A 15,653-nucleotide genomic window follows, 5' to 3' on the forward strand; every position below is an offset into this window, starting at 1 on the left:
GAAATCCCTCCTGATTCCTCGAATCTTTTAATTATATGCTTCACCGTAGAGGGTGACAGATCCAAATCCCTTCCTATCGTTCTTTGAGGAACATTGTTTTTAAGCATTCCAGTCATTTTCTCATGCATATGTTGACAAACTGGCGGTCCTCGGCCCATCTTTGCTCCTAAAGGGCTCGGCCTTTCATGGATGTCACTTTAGTACCAAATCATGTTTCAAATGGAATCATCATTTCATTGTTTTACCTCATTACTGGCCTTGAAATGCAGCCGTCCCCCAGCTTTTTCTGATTTGGGGTTGTATGGTACCTTCTGGGCCACCCCTCAAAACCAAATAATGTTAAGTGCTCTCAGACTTTATACAGTATACACACAGAGGTACCACTGCTCCCACTTAAAAAAACAGAAACAAAAGAAATCTGAAACAACCAAAGCAAAGAATGTGTGCAAACCTTTAGTAGTGGGGGTGGGGGGGTGGATTTAAGATGCAGAAGATAACTTTACAACTTTTGGGGAAAAAAAAACATTGCAGAAATACTCCAAACCATTCAGATGGTTAAAAACAGGCTGAAGTCACATAATTCAAGTGTGACTAACTCAGTCTAAACACACATTCATCATATGCATTTCATTTCCAACAAACTGGAGAGTCCTACTTCTTGAATTACCTCCGAGACAGACAGGAAACAGATACATTATTTTACCAGTATTGCCATTAAAACACACAGAGCAATCACATTGTACCTCTCATTCATATTACTTCCAGTTCTTATCACAGATACGTGATCTGGCGATAAATAAACAGGACATCTACTTTTAAAGTGCTGTACTTCCGTGATGCATCTTACAGTGAGGCTATAGAACTTCTGAGAAGAAAAAACAGTTCCCCTCTAGCAAAACTCAATTCATAAGCAAGAAAACGCACTTGTGCTCAGTTTCACCACACACACAAGGGTTCTGCTGTTTACTTATCCAATATGACCAGTAGCTTATTGTGCCTTATGGCAGAAAACCCTAGAACGATGTTGTGAATGACACCACTGAATCTGTTCACTGGCTTAAGGAGTCCTCTCCACTCGTGCTACTGTAACACTCCTTTAGCACACTAATACAAGGACGCAACACTTTTATTATCAATTAATCTCCTGTGTTTTATCTTTAATCTACAGTATAAAATGGAAAAACAAGCCTACTGTCACATCTTCAGTTTGCTTGTCGACATGACACAGAAGAGCAACAACTGTCTCCATCTGAAAAGCTGGAACCATCATTTTTCTGTCAACTGACTAATTTGACTAATCACTGCAGCTCTATACTGATGTCTTTGAAGCAAGTGACTCTTTGGAAATTAAGAGATTATTCTGTAACTACAAACTGTGGCTGCTTTAGCTGCTGTTCAGAAGTTTTATAGTCTCACTTTGGTCTATTTCATTATCTTTTATGACTGGGAAAGAAAACACACAATGAATGACAGATGAGAAAAATGAATTTGGAGTGAATGTTGTCCGACAGCAATCATCCCCATACTGTAAAGACAGTAAATGAATGTGAATAATCATAGTTGTCAACTCAAATGTTTAAATAAAACACTAAACAGTCAAAAACACGGAGATGAATGCTGTCTTGCTTTGTCAGTACCAGGACATGCTAACAAAACAATCCTGCCAGATGTGTGTAAGTACAATCTCCAGAGTCACAGAAGGCATTTAACAGTACTCCAGCAGTGTCTATATGGCCAATCAAGCAGTGTCTGAGGCTTACAGTGTTACAGGAGGGGAAGAACAAAAAGGACACCCACTGATCGACGCTTGGAATCATCTCCTGCTGAGACCGGGCACTAACTTCAGTTGTTAGAGCTCATCTTCATCTGGGAATTGGTCAGAAGTGCCCATTTACTTCTGATGCGTATCCCTTTGAACATTACAGTGACTTTTCAAATATCAGTCCACCTTCCTCTTTCTCCATTTCTCCCCTGCAACTGACATCTCTCCTGTTACTTCAAGCACAGAGAGAAAGAAAGACGCCGCCTCTGCTTCCAGGAAGCCTTGTTCTGCTCAGTGGGCAGACGACAACAGTGTCCAGGTTAAACTCAAGTAAAAAAAAAAAAAAATTTGCACTCGTAGTTTTGTAAGGTGCATTGGATACAAGTGTCAAGCACTGAATCCACAAGGGGGAGGGGGAATTATTTATTAGTGAACAGTCACAGAAGGGACGAGCTGTTACTGCTCCGTGGGACACACGTTGCGGTCTTTGCAGCAGAAGTAATGCACCACCACGCCGTTGGGATATCTGGCAAACGCACTGAAAAACAAAGATAAACAAACACAGAGTGCCTTCCTGTTGGATGAATTACTACTCACTGCATTTTGGCAAATAAACTTTTCATTAAAAATGGTAGGAGTAAACTAAAAATGACCAAACTATGAAATTAACAGCATCACACTGCAAAAAAAAAATCTAGTTCAAGCTGATAGAACAGACAAAAAAAGTTATAAAAGATGCTGTTTGCTACACACTGACGGTGGCATAATCCCACATTAATTGGGATTTTCATGGTCACCTGAAATTACTCCAAGAAAGAAACTTAAAATCTGTCCAGTTAGAACAAAAACCTCAGCTCCTACACAGAGACAGTGTTACCTGTTTCCGATTTTCTTCTTGCAGACTCTGCAGGTCTTTTCCTCTGTGATGACACATTTAACCTGCTGGTGGAAAATGCGATCCTCTTGCACCTGAAGACATAGAACATGTTTGGTGAGCCGCGATGGACAGCACGCAAAATCTGAGCAGGGCTGAAACCAGCAGCTGTTTTTCACAGCTGGTTTATCTCCAGATCGTTTTGTTCAATCAATAGTTTAGTCAGTCATGAAAAATTACCACATCTTTGAGAAAGCACTTTTTTTCTGTTTAATTTTACAGGATACATGCTGAATCACTATGTGTTGATTAACCAATCGTTCCACCTCTAAACTGAATCCCAATTCCCTTATTTTATCGCTCCTCTGTCCTCGATACTCGCTTGACCATTCTGTCATTCAGTCATTCTGGTCTGCCATAATGAAGGACGTCCCAAAACTGTTATTTCTGTTCTGAGGGGCGAGGAGGCTGCCTGGAGGAGCTATAACTGAGGACATATGAGTGTAACCTTCGCGGATGTGTGTTATGGACTGACACTGGAAATCCGTTTGGGATTTGATGTTTCATATGAATCACTGGAGGACACCTCATGTCAGATGAAACGTATTTCCTCAGTTCCTTCCTCCTCACAGTTTGCCCATCTTAAGTGGGTGGGACTAAGGCGCAAGGAAAAGACGAGTGAGGGAAATCTTCGATTCTATACCCCTGGATCATCAGTGGAGTCTGACTGTAACATGAACATAAAAACGACAACATGTTGGTTTAGGGACACTTCCTTGCGACATAACCAATGATAAGGGGTCACTATGTTCCGGCACTGTGCTGTCAGGAGATGATCTGCTGGTGAAATACTGTGGGCTCTGGGCCAGTGGCTCCCAATCTGAGGGACAGGGCCCCCACAACAAACCTTAAAACAAATGTAAAGGGCAAAGAGAGAACTGCATAAAACAGGAAATAAAAAACTGTAATAAAATTGTTTATTTCAGGACCTTCCTCAAAGCTTTAGTCTTGTGAAATACTCTCATTTAGTAGCAGAGCCCACTCTGGCTTCACCAGCCTATCAATAAAGTGTAACATTATCATTTTGAAGAAAAAGGACAGACATCTGTGATGCTCTGTCAAAAAAACAATAATCAATTCTCACAAACAACATGGGTTTTCTTTGACTTTCCACAGCCATCAGTCACGTCACTGGCCGACTACAATAGACTTTACAAATGGAATTTTAATCTTGTTTAGATAAACCCCCATGCACGTAAATTGCACAGGACTCACCCTGAGGAACTCGGCCTGCAGCAGACTCTTCAACACTTGGTTGCAGCGTTTCCTCTGAGCTTTCTCTTCCAGGACGCTCTCCAGGAAGACCCGGATCTCTCGGATCTGAGTATTTGCTGGGAGCAGATTGATGGCCTGGAAACCAAACAGCAAGCTTGTTAAATGCAAAACACATCATGACAACATTTTTTTTTTTAAGTGAGCATCTTCTCTAGTGGTGGTGGGAATCTTCATGTTGTGGTGAAACAATATCTGAACTGAATTCACAAGAAAAGACATAACAGAGTCGTTCCACTTTTGTTAAGACTTATCATTCAAAAAACCATTTCGAAATGATAAATACTGAATTAAATCACTCTGGGGAAAAAGTAATTTGTTGTATAACTTGTTAAACTGTCCTTACATGACATCCCCAAAACTGGCAACATCTGCTTTTACCTTTAGAAATCAAAACAATTCAAATATTTCCCGTGTGCTTCTGTGGAAACTCTCAGGGAAACTAAACAATCGAGGCCAGTAGTCTTGTTGCTCTCCTGAATCCAGTGTTATTTAATTAAATTAGTACAAATAGCCTAGTTATACTCAAGACAGTCAACTTAGTGTTTTTCTGCTGAGAAACAACAGGATTTACTGTATGCTGTGCACAGTAGCAAGACACGGCGAGTGAACCCTTTGAAATTTGTCTTAAAATATGGTCAGAGCTGCTAAGTTACAGTTACAAACACTGTTGCGCTGTTCATGTCCATAGTGAATACGTCATTCAAACACTCTTACACAAGCTCTGTTGGAAGATTCATAGTGTCACAGCGCTCAAAGATAAAAATGGAAACATGTCAGACATAACTAAAGAAAGACATAATCGTGACAATGGACTTGTCAGGAAAAGGTTTCACAACCAAACACACAAATAAGATGCTTCATGTTAGAAGTCGTCTCCCTGAGAGTCTGGGAGCGAAGCCAGGCGAGTGGACTGAGAGCAGGGTGCCATTAAAGCCAGCGAGAGAGCACAGGAGTCAGGGTGGCAAAGAAAAATAAGATGGAGAGCTCCGGCCTGGGGATCTACACCTGAACATGCTCATAAACACTCACACAAAGAACAGTGCATTTTACAACCAGAATAAAACTCAGAGCAGCTCCAGTTTTGTATTTAAATATTTATAGTGAAACGGTGAAGGTATAATCACAGACTGTGCCTCTGTTTCTTGGGGATAAAACAAAAATAAAAGTGACTCTTTGCTCTTTTGGTTCTGGGTGCAGGCGTTCAAATCTAATTTATAAAAGGAATTTTATCCAGGATATTCACACTGTGACACAGACGCCTCTTGATCCGTGCTGTGATGGAAATGTTTTTGTTTGGTTTGACAGACATTTTCTATCACAAAGGCAGCAGCTTGATTGCAGGTACCACCAGCAGTGCCAACACTTCTGATCTCGCTCTAAAAACAAACTAAATCAAATCTTTAAACAAGCTGTGTTCGGTTGAGTCGCTGCTTTAATTTCACACCAAATGCCACAGAACTAATTTTGTGAGTGCATGTCGTTATTAAAGCTCATCTTAATCCATCCTAAACAAGACAACTCTTTTCCGTTTCACCTTCACAGCCGCATCTTGTCTTAAATTATTGATAAATTTAGGCAATGCTAAGAGTCTAATAATAATAATGGATTGAATTAGAAACAAATTCTTGCTGTCTAATTTAATGGGCAGTTTCAAGCACCAGGTGAACTTCACCACGTAGGAAAGTCAAATTAATGTACAATAGTTTTGTTTGTCAAATTTTGGCCATCTCACAAATGCCAAAGCAAATTTACAGAACGTTTCTGTGACAACTTACTGGAGATTGAGAGTAAATGTGTTTTATGATCTAAAAGGAGACAAAAGCAGAACTATTTGTATCACCAGACTAGAGTTTGTTCTAAAGTCACCCCAGGGAGGAGCAGGGTGTTGCTCTACTGTTGTTTACCTTGGTGGTGTTGAGCTTGGTGTGGTGCAGCTCCAGGACCTGCAGGGCTGCCTGGAGGTTGGCCTCAGGCTCCGACAGCTCCATCTGGATGGGGCCCAGGCAGTGGACGTCAGGGGGCGACAGGTACATTCGCAGAAGAGACAGATAAACCTGCAAAGAGAAAATAGAGCTGTTAATAATTCTCTTAGTGCACATTTGATCTGAATCTGATTATTTTACTTTCAATGACAGAGCATTTGCCACGGAGATACTAAGTGCTGGCATTTACAGTAAATGCCCACAGAGAAAGTACAGAGCAAAGGAAACAGCACAAAAAACTGCAAGACAATATGGAACAGCAAATCACTAAGGTCCCTTTAGATTCAAGATAGAGATACTAAAATAAAACCTTACAAAAAAAACAAGATGTGTCTACCAAGTTAGATACAAGTCATTAGGCAAGAAATGAATTCAAAATATCATTAATAAAAGAAGAGTTAGAAGGAGTTTACATACAAACCTAATTCAACATTTTATGTAATATGTTTTACTGAAGCATAAAAACAAATTTAGATTAAGAAAAACTTAATTACTGAGCTGTAGCTATGCTGGTAGGCAGATTTTGTTACCTTGAGAGAGCGCCATTTCCCCACTTCCTGTATTTATGCTAATTAGGTTAACTGGCTGCTGACTGTACCTACATACTGAATGTACAGATATGAGAATGTTAACGATATTTTTATCTAACTCTCAGTAAGAAAGCAAACCAAGTATAATTGTTGAAATATCCAATATTTCTTTACAATCAGCCAGTAACAGTGGGTTTAATATTAACATACTTCAAACACAGGAGTGGGGAAAAAAAAATTTAAATTACAGTAAAAGTTTCTTACATCTTTATTTCCTTCAACTAAATTGTTGTAGTGCCCGTGACAGTATCTGCAAAGAGAGCACAGAATATCATGAATAAAAAGCACATTTTACAGAAATTTACAGATAAACACCAGCTAAGTTAGTAGGACATTATGAGGAGCATTTCTAGGAAATTAGCTGGAAAAACGGGACCCATAAAATAAACTTCACAGAGCAAATATAAAGTTTGAAAGAAACTTACAACTTAATTTCTTAAAGCTGACTTTATTTGACAAACACGCTCACAGCACTGTAACAAGGTAATGAGGGCTGTTCCATTACACATGACTTTTTTTCACTCGTGGCCCTTGAGCATAATTTAATGCTAGGCAGAACAAATATTTGCCTGCTAGTTGGTATTCAAGTTCCACCCAGTTATGCAGGATCTTGTGGTGTTTGGAGTACTACTCACTCTTCAGCCATGCGGGTGTCTTTCAGGATGTGCACGTAGATGAACAGCGCCTGTTCGTGCATACCCATCCGACCCAGCAGCAGCGCCCGCTCCTCCAGCAGGCCTTAGAGAAAATTATATCAAAAGTGCAGGTTTACGTTCTTCATCTTAAATATATACAAATTTGTTGAAACCTTCTTCTGTAACTGAGTCCACACACTTGCCATCTACTCTAAGGGTAAATTCAGTTCTTACCATCAAAGGGGAAGTCGACAATGAGCGTGGAGGGTTCGTAGCTGATGGAAATATCTAGGAAAGACAGCAGCTTGTCCCTGTACTTGCCCAGGTCACCCTCCTCCTTCCCTGCAGCAACAGCTGGAACTCCTAAAACAGCACAGAAATTATAATGTAATGTTTACAGGTGTGATGATCAGTCAATCAACTGATCAGTTACGTAATGAACAGAAGATAAATGTAAAAACAAATGTGGTAGTCAGCTAATACGTCTAGTCATTTTTAAGAGGAAATCACTTGTTCCACTTTATCAAAAATGAATATTTGCTGCTTTTCTTAGTCTTCTGTGATAACAAATGGAATTTCTTTGGAATTCTGAACAGCTGGTCAGACAAGCTAGACATCACCTTTGGCTCTGGGAAATTGTCTGACAATTTATAAATGGAACAATTCAAGAATAAGATTAGCAAATTACTTGAATAAAGAAAATTAACTTTAGTTACACCCCTATCAGCATCAGTGATCAAGCACACAGCGTTTCAAAAGTAAACAAAAGAGGTTTTAAGCCTGCACCCATGAGGGAGCAGACTTAAATATTTGCAGTGTCTGGATGCACAGACTTATCTTTGTTAAGAATCACATTAATCTCAGACAAACAATATCTTACAATCATGGGATGTGTACTGCAATATGCTTTATAACACGACGTGAAGCAATAACCTGCTGCAAGGACAGATTTATTTTTATTGGTTTATTTGCAGACCGAGTGCACATTAATGAGCATCCCTGCAAGTATTGACTGAGAGGTCCACTTTGATGCACAATCCCTGGATGAGCATTAAAAAAGTACAAACACAAAGAGACAGTTAGACCTCATAATAAGTCATGACAGGGGCTGCATTGCAAAACAATGAGAGATAATGAATGTGGAAGCAAAGCGAAATTGAACCCATATGATGTAATCACACACACACACACACACACACACACACACACACACACACACACACACACACACACACACACACACACACACACACACACACCAACAACAATAAGCTCGAAAAATTAAATTACATTGACTTTCACAAATGACAGGGGGTGGGGGGTGGCGGTAAAAAGCATATTAACGCTTCAGGGTCACGTCAACCTCCAGGTCTGGCACCACAATGAAATCCTTTCATTTAAAGAATTTCCTTTATTTTCTAGCTTATCTTGAATGTTAAGTATCAGTCAGTACCACTTGATGATATATCTGAATCAGGATTTAAAAAAATAAAGTAAATCAATCCCTCATTTCTTGTTGAATTACCTAAAAACACTACTTTGGTCATATTCATAGCTGTGGTTGAAAGTAGTAGAAACGAGTAATAACTTGCAAGTTTCCTCTTGCTCATACCTTCTGGCAGTGAGTTGAGATACTCTTTCATGAGGACTTGAACCTTTTCCAGGTAGAGCTGGATCAGCACATTATGAAACTCTGGGCCTTTCTCTTCCCACATGTAGATGATGTGTTCCAAATATGGGATGGCAAGATCTTTAAAGCCATCCTTTAGGAAGTTCAGCACCTTGTCTCGAGGCAAAGTCTCCACCTCTGTCAGGTCCTCAGTGAAGATCTGGACAGGAAGAGAGATTTTAAACCTACAGAGCAGAGCTTTACCTTAAGGGAAGTGAGCATAAAATAAAGGCAGGCTTTGAAAAGAAAGGTCAATTGCCATTTTTCTCTTCTTGGTCCTGGCTGTCAAAGTGCTATCTGGAGGTTATGAGAATTAAAATGGTACAAATAATAGAACCAAGCACTATTTAAAACCAAAAGGTTGCAAATGTGTGAACGCCGAACTGTGTAAATATTTTGCGACCCACCTTCAGGCCATCTTCAGGATTGATCTTTAGCACCCAGGGAGAAAACTCAAAGATTATTCCCAGATTCTCCAGCCCTGTGTGACAAGATTAATGCATAAAAGTTAATTCAGCTTCACTAACAGAGCTCAGAGGAAAACTGGTAACCACGCTGTCAGGCATCACATTAGAAAGCAAAGACAATCTGCTGAACACATGATCAACAAATGATCAAGATGTGACTTTTTTTAGTTCAATCACAGGTTGTAAACAGATGAAATGCTGATGAGAAAAATAAAAACCAAAGCCAATTTGAACATGTTCATTCAATAATCCAAGAAAAAGCTTCACCTGAAGCCGGAAACGTGACCATGTAACTCTGTTTCTTGCCTCATTTCAGTGGCTTCCAGTCCAGTAAAGAATTGATTTTAAACTGTCTTTAAATGGTCTAGAGCCCCCCCTACTTCATAGAGCCTGTACATCTGCCTGTCCCAGGAAGATCACTCAGGTCCACCAACCAGCTGCTGCTAGGTGTGCCTACGTCTAAAGCTCAGAAGTGATCAAGCCTTTCCAACTGCAGGGCCAAGACTGTGGAGCAGTCTACTGCGGCACTGGACATCAGGTTGACACTGCTGCATTTACCAATAACACACAGCACCTTTAACTACCAAGCACCCAGTGAGTACAGTTTTGTTTGGGCAGAGACATAAAGAGTTAACAGAGTTACACAGCACATGATACAAAAGCCTCACACTGAGTCAGAGTCAGACAAATGAAAGACTGGAGGTCATGGCAAGTGAGAGATGCAGAATATGAATCTGATCCAGCATTCACAATTAATCAGAGTGAAAGTTTTCTCAGAGGCCTTCCCAAAATCATGCCAAAAAACACAACATACCTTGTGGAAACCACAACTTTGACACTAACTTAAAACAAATGTAAGTTGGCCATCGATCCTCACCCAGTCTTTGGAGGTACTGAACTGTTCGCTCATGGCCCTTCAGCGGAGAGTTGGCCTTGGTAGACTGGTCAAGCAGCACCTGCAGAGCTGTGAGAGGGCAAACAGGGTGAAGGCATAAAATGACAGAGGTCACTAGCTCTGCTGTGCACTGCACTGCACTGCATAATTGCTCTATCAACAGAAACTGGACAAAGCATATGCACAGTGTTAATTGGTGGCTGAGAACAGCTGGTTTGAATTGGCAGGAAGAGAGAGGCAGACCCAAGCAGCTTGACATCACAAGCACAAACTGCTGCAGGCTGATTAAATCCAGCCGTGCTCACAGCGAGAACAGCCCAGAATATGCCGCAGAAACCAAGAGCCATTAAAACATCTCTAACCTATGAGGATGACGAATCAACCACATGTAGGAAACCTCATCCGAGATAAACGGTGGAGTCTGACAGAGATGATATACCCCATGCCCAGAATACAACTTAGTTAGAAGCACATAAGTGGTAGCTATTCAATTTAAACACGATGGAACACCTCAGCTCACAAAGGCTTTGTATTTGAATGAGGAGGTAATGAGGAGACTGCCAACAATGAATGAAACAAGTGCTTCCTCATTTAAATACACATTCAACATCCCACATGAAAGAAAACGGATGTTTAATTGTAGTTTACTGTTGTGCCTTTATTTGTCATACTGAAGTCTTCAACAGATAAACCACACTCCAACAAATAAAGCTGACCAGTGATATCAGCCAGTATCCACTTGAATCATTTCTCTGTCTGCTGCATAATACTTGTGTTCTCACTTCAAATAATAATAATAATAATAAATAACCATCTCAGAGGAAATGTCACTGAAAAGCCACTTTTATAAATGAAATTTCTGTTTTTAATTTTTTAATAAATGCAACATTTTTGCATGTTTTACTTTCTCATTCTGGGTTAATGAGTGTAGACTACTGGGTGTATCTAACAGATGCACTAACAATAAAACAGTACAGCTTCTTCTGTTGTTTAACAATGGATATTGCTGACTAGGTATATACAGCTTATTCCCTCAGATTTTGTTCAGCAGCTGTGCCGCTGTGTGTGTCCACAAGTGTGTGATGCTGGACCCGTATTGATAAGGGCTGGTGGAGGAATATTGAACATGAGATTCTATGCATTTGATTCATATATCATGTTTTATGATCATCAACAACTTCAGATCTCTGTCCTTGTCCTGCAGCCAGGCTGCCCTGCTCCTAACTACTGCTGCTGGCGTCTGTCACCAGGAAACCTTCTGATTTATGTGAACTGTTTCACATCAAGCTGGAAATCTGTATGTTGTGTTTCTCAGCTGATCAGCAACTATTTCACTGCTGTCAACAAACTATACTTATGCAAACATCGTTAACAGGATAAGAAAATAAATGAACACAGTAATTGATTGTCTCTGTATTAAAATATAAGAGTTATTTTGTAGCAGTTTCCAATCTGGTGTTTTCAACTTGGTTAGATTTAGTTTAGCTAAATCTTAAGCAGCTAGGATATCTGAACATGCACTTGAACTCAAAAGAGAGAGATGTCTGACAATTTTCCTCAGCAGCCATCAACAGCTGAAGGAGGAGTATAAATCCCTACAGGCTTGAATGAATTATTACCTTTCCGGTGCAGGCCCTTCTTCTCATAGAGAATAATGAGCTCACTGTACTTGTGAGCTTTCTTCAGGACGTACTCGCTCTCCTCGATGTGGCAGTGGTTGTTCTCCAGACGAAGGAGAGGGGACACCAGGGCCACATTGGTCTGAATGGGAGCAGGAGCAGATTACAAAACATGCAAACCAAACATGAATCCATCCAAACCTTTAAAACTCAAGCTGTGTTTCATCATAAGACTACAAGAAGGTGACTTCACTGATTATTTCATCCTCTCTGCTTCACAGTGTTTATCATTTAAATAAACTGGTGAAGACACTTGGAACTCCAAACTAGGTACTCCTAAATGATTCATCTAGTGTAATCTGGCCCTGCCCACCAACTCACAGGACTTATTATAACTCTAAAGAAAAGCACCTAGTGGCACTTTCCTTGATTGCACAAGTCACATGAACTGCCTCAGTTCAATGTGGAGGAGCAGCAGAAAGACTTTGAGGTACATCATGTTTTTCTCCTCATGCAGAGCCCAGCCATTCTGTGCATAAACTTAACTTTGGCTGCCTATATAAGTCATCTCAAGCCCAAATTCCTGCAGCCACTTCATCTGAATGAGCTCACACTTACTGTAAATCACAATACTTTTAACTGTGACTCGGTTTTTGATTCTTTAAAGTATGTGCACTGAAAACAAGTATGAATACTAGAAGACTGTGGCCTCACATGCAGGTAACATTTGAGCAGGGTGGTATCAATGATCTGCAGGAGTTTTTTGCGGCTTTTAATAGTAGGTGTGCCTTCCATGAGTGGAGATGTCGTGGAAGGGTCCGAGTCATTCAGCTGTTTCACCAGGTGGCTGCGTTTCTGTGAGAGCAAGAAAAGAAATAGATTATTAATACTGCATTTCATTAGATTTTCATCAGTGTCCATTGCACTCTCCATTAATGTTATTATTATGACATTAGAGGTTTAGTTTTTGTAGAGTCTCGTTTACAATCCTGCATAAAGTGGGATCTGACAAAACGTTCTCCTGCCATCATACACACAAACCTGGGTGAGGTAATCAATAAGAGCGAGATGAGCTTTTTCCAGCTCTGCACCAGACAGAGTGGGCAGAGGGTTGGGATACTGCAGCTGTTTGCGGTAATCTAATGGGAGCAGGTCCGGGTACAGGCCAATCACATGGGTGGGATCTGCAGAGCAAAGGAGACCACATTTGTAAAATTTTATTCCATGTATGATACTTGAGTTTGCTTAGTAGTCTTTGATTAAAGATCTGTTTTGAGGACAAAACATGATCACTAAACACCATACTTAGTACAAAAAACAACAACTGTGTAACCAGATCTGAAATCAAGAGCTCATTAAAGCAGAGAAACCGCCATGAATGTGGGTAAGAGCCCAGATGTGACATCATTACATGTGAAAGTCATTTGTGGATAAAACCATTTACATTAATATATGCAATAAACAACAAATGTCAAATGAGTTCATGAAGACAAAAAAGTAGGCAGAATAAACATAACATAATTGTGACCAGATTCAGCCGAACCAGGCTGTGATCATGTTGGTGAAACTGATGATATTTAGAAAATCAAATCACTTCTTCTGTTCTTCACCAACAAAACAGCATATTATTTTCAAGATTTCAGGGGTCCACCAGGAGGGATGGGGGTCCTACCTGTGCCAAGTTTGGCAAACACCTGCATGGAGTCATCAAATCTCTTCTGGCAAAACAGATTGAAGGCATAGAGATTCTGGATGTGATGTATCTGCTGCTTCTTGTCACCATCTGAATCATCCTTCATCTTCTGACAGAAAAAAGAAACAGCAGAAAAGTCATCATGCTACAGCATCATCTCTCCAGTGGACTTATCAAAATGGTTGCTCCCTGTAATGTGAAAACCACAAGAAGGACCAGTTTTATTCTTGGAAACATCCCTGGAAAGCTAGATTTACTGCCCATGAAGAACAAAGCTCTGAGCATTGTACTGTTTGAATGTACTGGTCCTAATCAATATAAGTGATTTTAATGTGCCATTCTCTGAGCTAAAGCACAAAGTGAATTTAATAACACGGTTTAGTAGTGAGGGAAGTGGTTCTGTTGCTCACAGCTAACTGGAGAGCCAGCTCAAACTGCTTATCCTGAAGAAGCTGCCGGATCTGGCTGGCTATTGACACGGGTACCAGGCGCCACACAAAGTGGTTGCTGGCAACATAAACAATATTCGGCCTGTGAAAGATAAGATGAGAAAACAAGATTAGTGAGAACAGTCTGGAACAAAAGTGTTTTTCTTTGGGAGGACGAACTGACATTACCAGCTTCATTATCATTATACATGAACACTAGGAGAGCAGATGAAAGCAACAAATGATGGACTGTCTTCTTAACGAAAAGCCACTGTTCACCATCAGACCAACTACAGTGTGTGCATGCCGAAAAATCTTTGGTGCTGAAGCTTCATGCTCATTAGGAATTCTGACTGAAATCTGCAGTTGTGCTCAACATCGTCTGCAATAATACGGTGGATTAAAATCAAACCTACACAAATTAAAATGTACTAATAGAACAAAAACCTCAGAGGACTGTCTGCCTCACCCTGCTGAGGTGATGAAGCGAGGTCTCTGCAGCTCCACGCTCTGCACCAGGAGCCTCGGCTCAAAGGTCCGAATCTCCACATACCGAGGGAGAACGGCTATAATGTATGGAGGCTGGTGCTCTGAGAACAACAAAGAGAAGGCAGTGCTACAATGTTGTGCAACCACAACTGAATAAGATTAGTATATTACATATCGCCTGCAAATAACATGAAATGGTTCAACCATTTGAGGGAAAGAAGGCAAATGAACTTTTTGGATGTAAAATAACACTTTTATAATATGAGTAATACAAACAGTATTTTAGCTACTGTACACACAGTGGGTCAAAATAACATTCATACTTAGTGAATGCTCAGTTGGGATGTGATTTTTCTGAAGCTTGTGATGCAGGGAAACAGGACAGTGGTGTATTACAACAAGCTGGTGCCATCAAGATCCTGGTGGTAAGAAGGCTTACAGGGAGAGTAACTGTGTTGCCCTTTAGCCACTAAAAGTGAGAAAACTCATTTTTAATTTTTTTGTTTGGAAAAACAAAGGGACGTTTGCACTAACTTATCTCATTTTTCTTTAATTTGCCATTCATTTGTGATTAAGTGAAGACCTTAAAGCTAATTGGGCAGGAAACCCTGCCAGAGTCAGTTAATCTATAAAGGCCTAGGACTGGACTCTGGACACAGGACAGACTATACTCACAGAGGAAAGGTCAGCCCTCTGCTCCAGCTACAACCAGTTACGAGCATTTTAATCTGACCAGCACTCATCCTCTGCTCATGGACGCCAAAGCCACAGTGCTGAGTGTATCAAAACAAGGAAACTGCAAATTATATGAAACCACCGCTTGAGGGCTTCATTTGCTGCTCTACATTCCAATGAACACTGACAGAGTGGCCTTTAAAACAATGTGAGAGTTCATTTGTATCACCTCTATCACAATATTCATCAGTACCCGAGGCATGTGATATCTTAGTCACAGGTTAAAAATGTCTTTCCTCCTCAGACATGCAGAAAACAGCACCACAGCTCAGGAAGAGTAGAAAGAAAGAAGTGGCAGACAGCAGCTGGATGACAACAAGTGACAGAACAATGCTTCATAGTCCAATTATTGCTATGTAAACAAACCTGCTCGATTACTGTAACAGCAGGTGAATAAGCTGTACTGTTGCAGGCACAGTATTCATAGATATTTCTTAATCCGTCCATGAACCCACAGGGCAACTTACCAAACTCTTTTTA

At 40.4% G+C, this 15,653-nt stretch overlaps 1 protein-coding gene across 2 annotated transcripts in view; it reads right to left on the minus strand.

Moving 5' to 3' along the window:
- Positions 1-446: 446 nt before the first annotated feature.
- vps39 (VPS39 subunit of HOPS complex) overlaps positions 447-15,653 on the minus strand; it is a 20,411-nt gene continuing 5,204 nt past the window's right edge. Inside the window, exons 9-24 of one of the 2 annotated variants that reach the window (XM_020604188.1) lie at positions 14,419-14,539; positions 13,932-14,052; positions 13,501-13,627; positions 12,870-13,012; positions 12,543-12,683; positions 11,829-11,970; positions 10,192-10,278; positions 9,255-9,328; positions 8,791-9,007; positions 7,413-7,541; positions 7,179-7,281; positions 6,748-6,793; positions 5,876-6,025; positions 3,912-4,046; positions 2,640-2,731; positions 447-2,300 (exon numbers count right to left, since the gene is read on the minus strand). In XM_020604188.1, the coding sequence (XP_020459844.1) occupies positions 2,219-2,300; positions 2,640-2,731; positions 3,912-4,046; positions 5,876-6,025; positions 6,748-6,793; positions 7,179-7,281; positions 7,413-7,541; positions 8,791-9,007; positions 9,255-9,328; positions 10,192-10,278; positions 11,829-11,970; positions 12,543-12,683; positions 12,870-13,012; positions 13,501-13,627; positions 13,932-14,052; positions 14,419-14,539 (1,910 nt within the window). In that variant the 3' untranslated portion in view covers positions 447-2,218. Of the gene's footprint in view, positions 2,301-2,639; positions 2,732-3,911; positions 4,047-5,875; positions 6,026-6,747; positions 6,794-7,178; positions 7,282-7,412; positions 7,542-8,790; positions 9,008-9,254; positions 9,329-10,191; positions 10,279-11,828; positions 11,971-12,542; positions 12,684-12,869; positions 13,013-13,500; positions 13,631-13,931; positions 14,053-14,418; positions 14,540-15,653 lie in introns of both variants that reach the window. The other variant, XM_020604187.1, reaches the window with a different exon arrangement.

Source organism: Monopterus albus, unplaced genomic scaffold (assembly GCF_001952655.1).
Source record: "Monopterus albus unplaced genomic scaffold, M_albus_1.0 scaffold64.1, whole genome shotgun sequence".
Classification (NCBI taxonomy): Eukaryota; Metazoa; Chordata; class Actinopteri; order Synbranchiformes; family Synbranchidae; genus Monopterus; species Monopterus albus.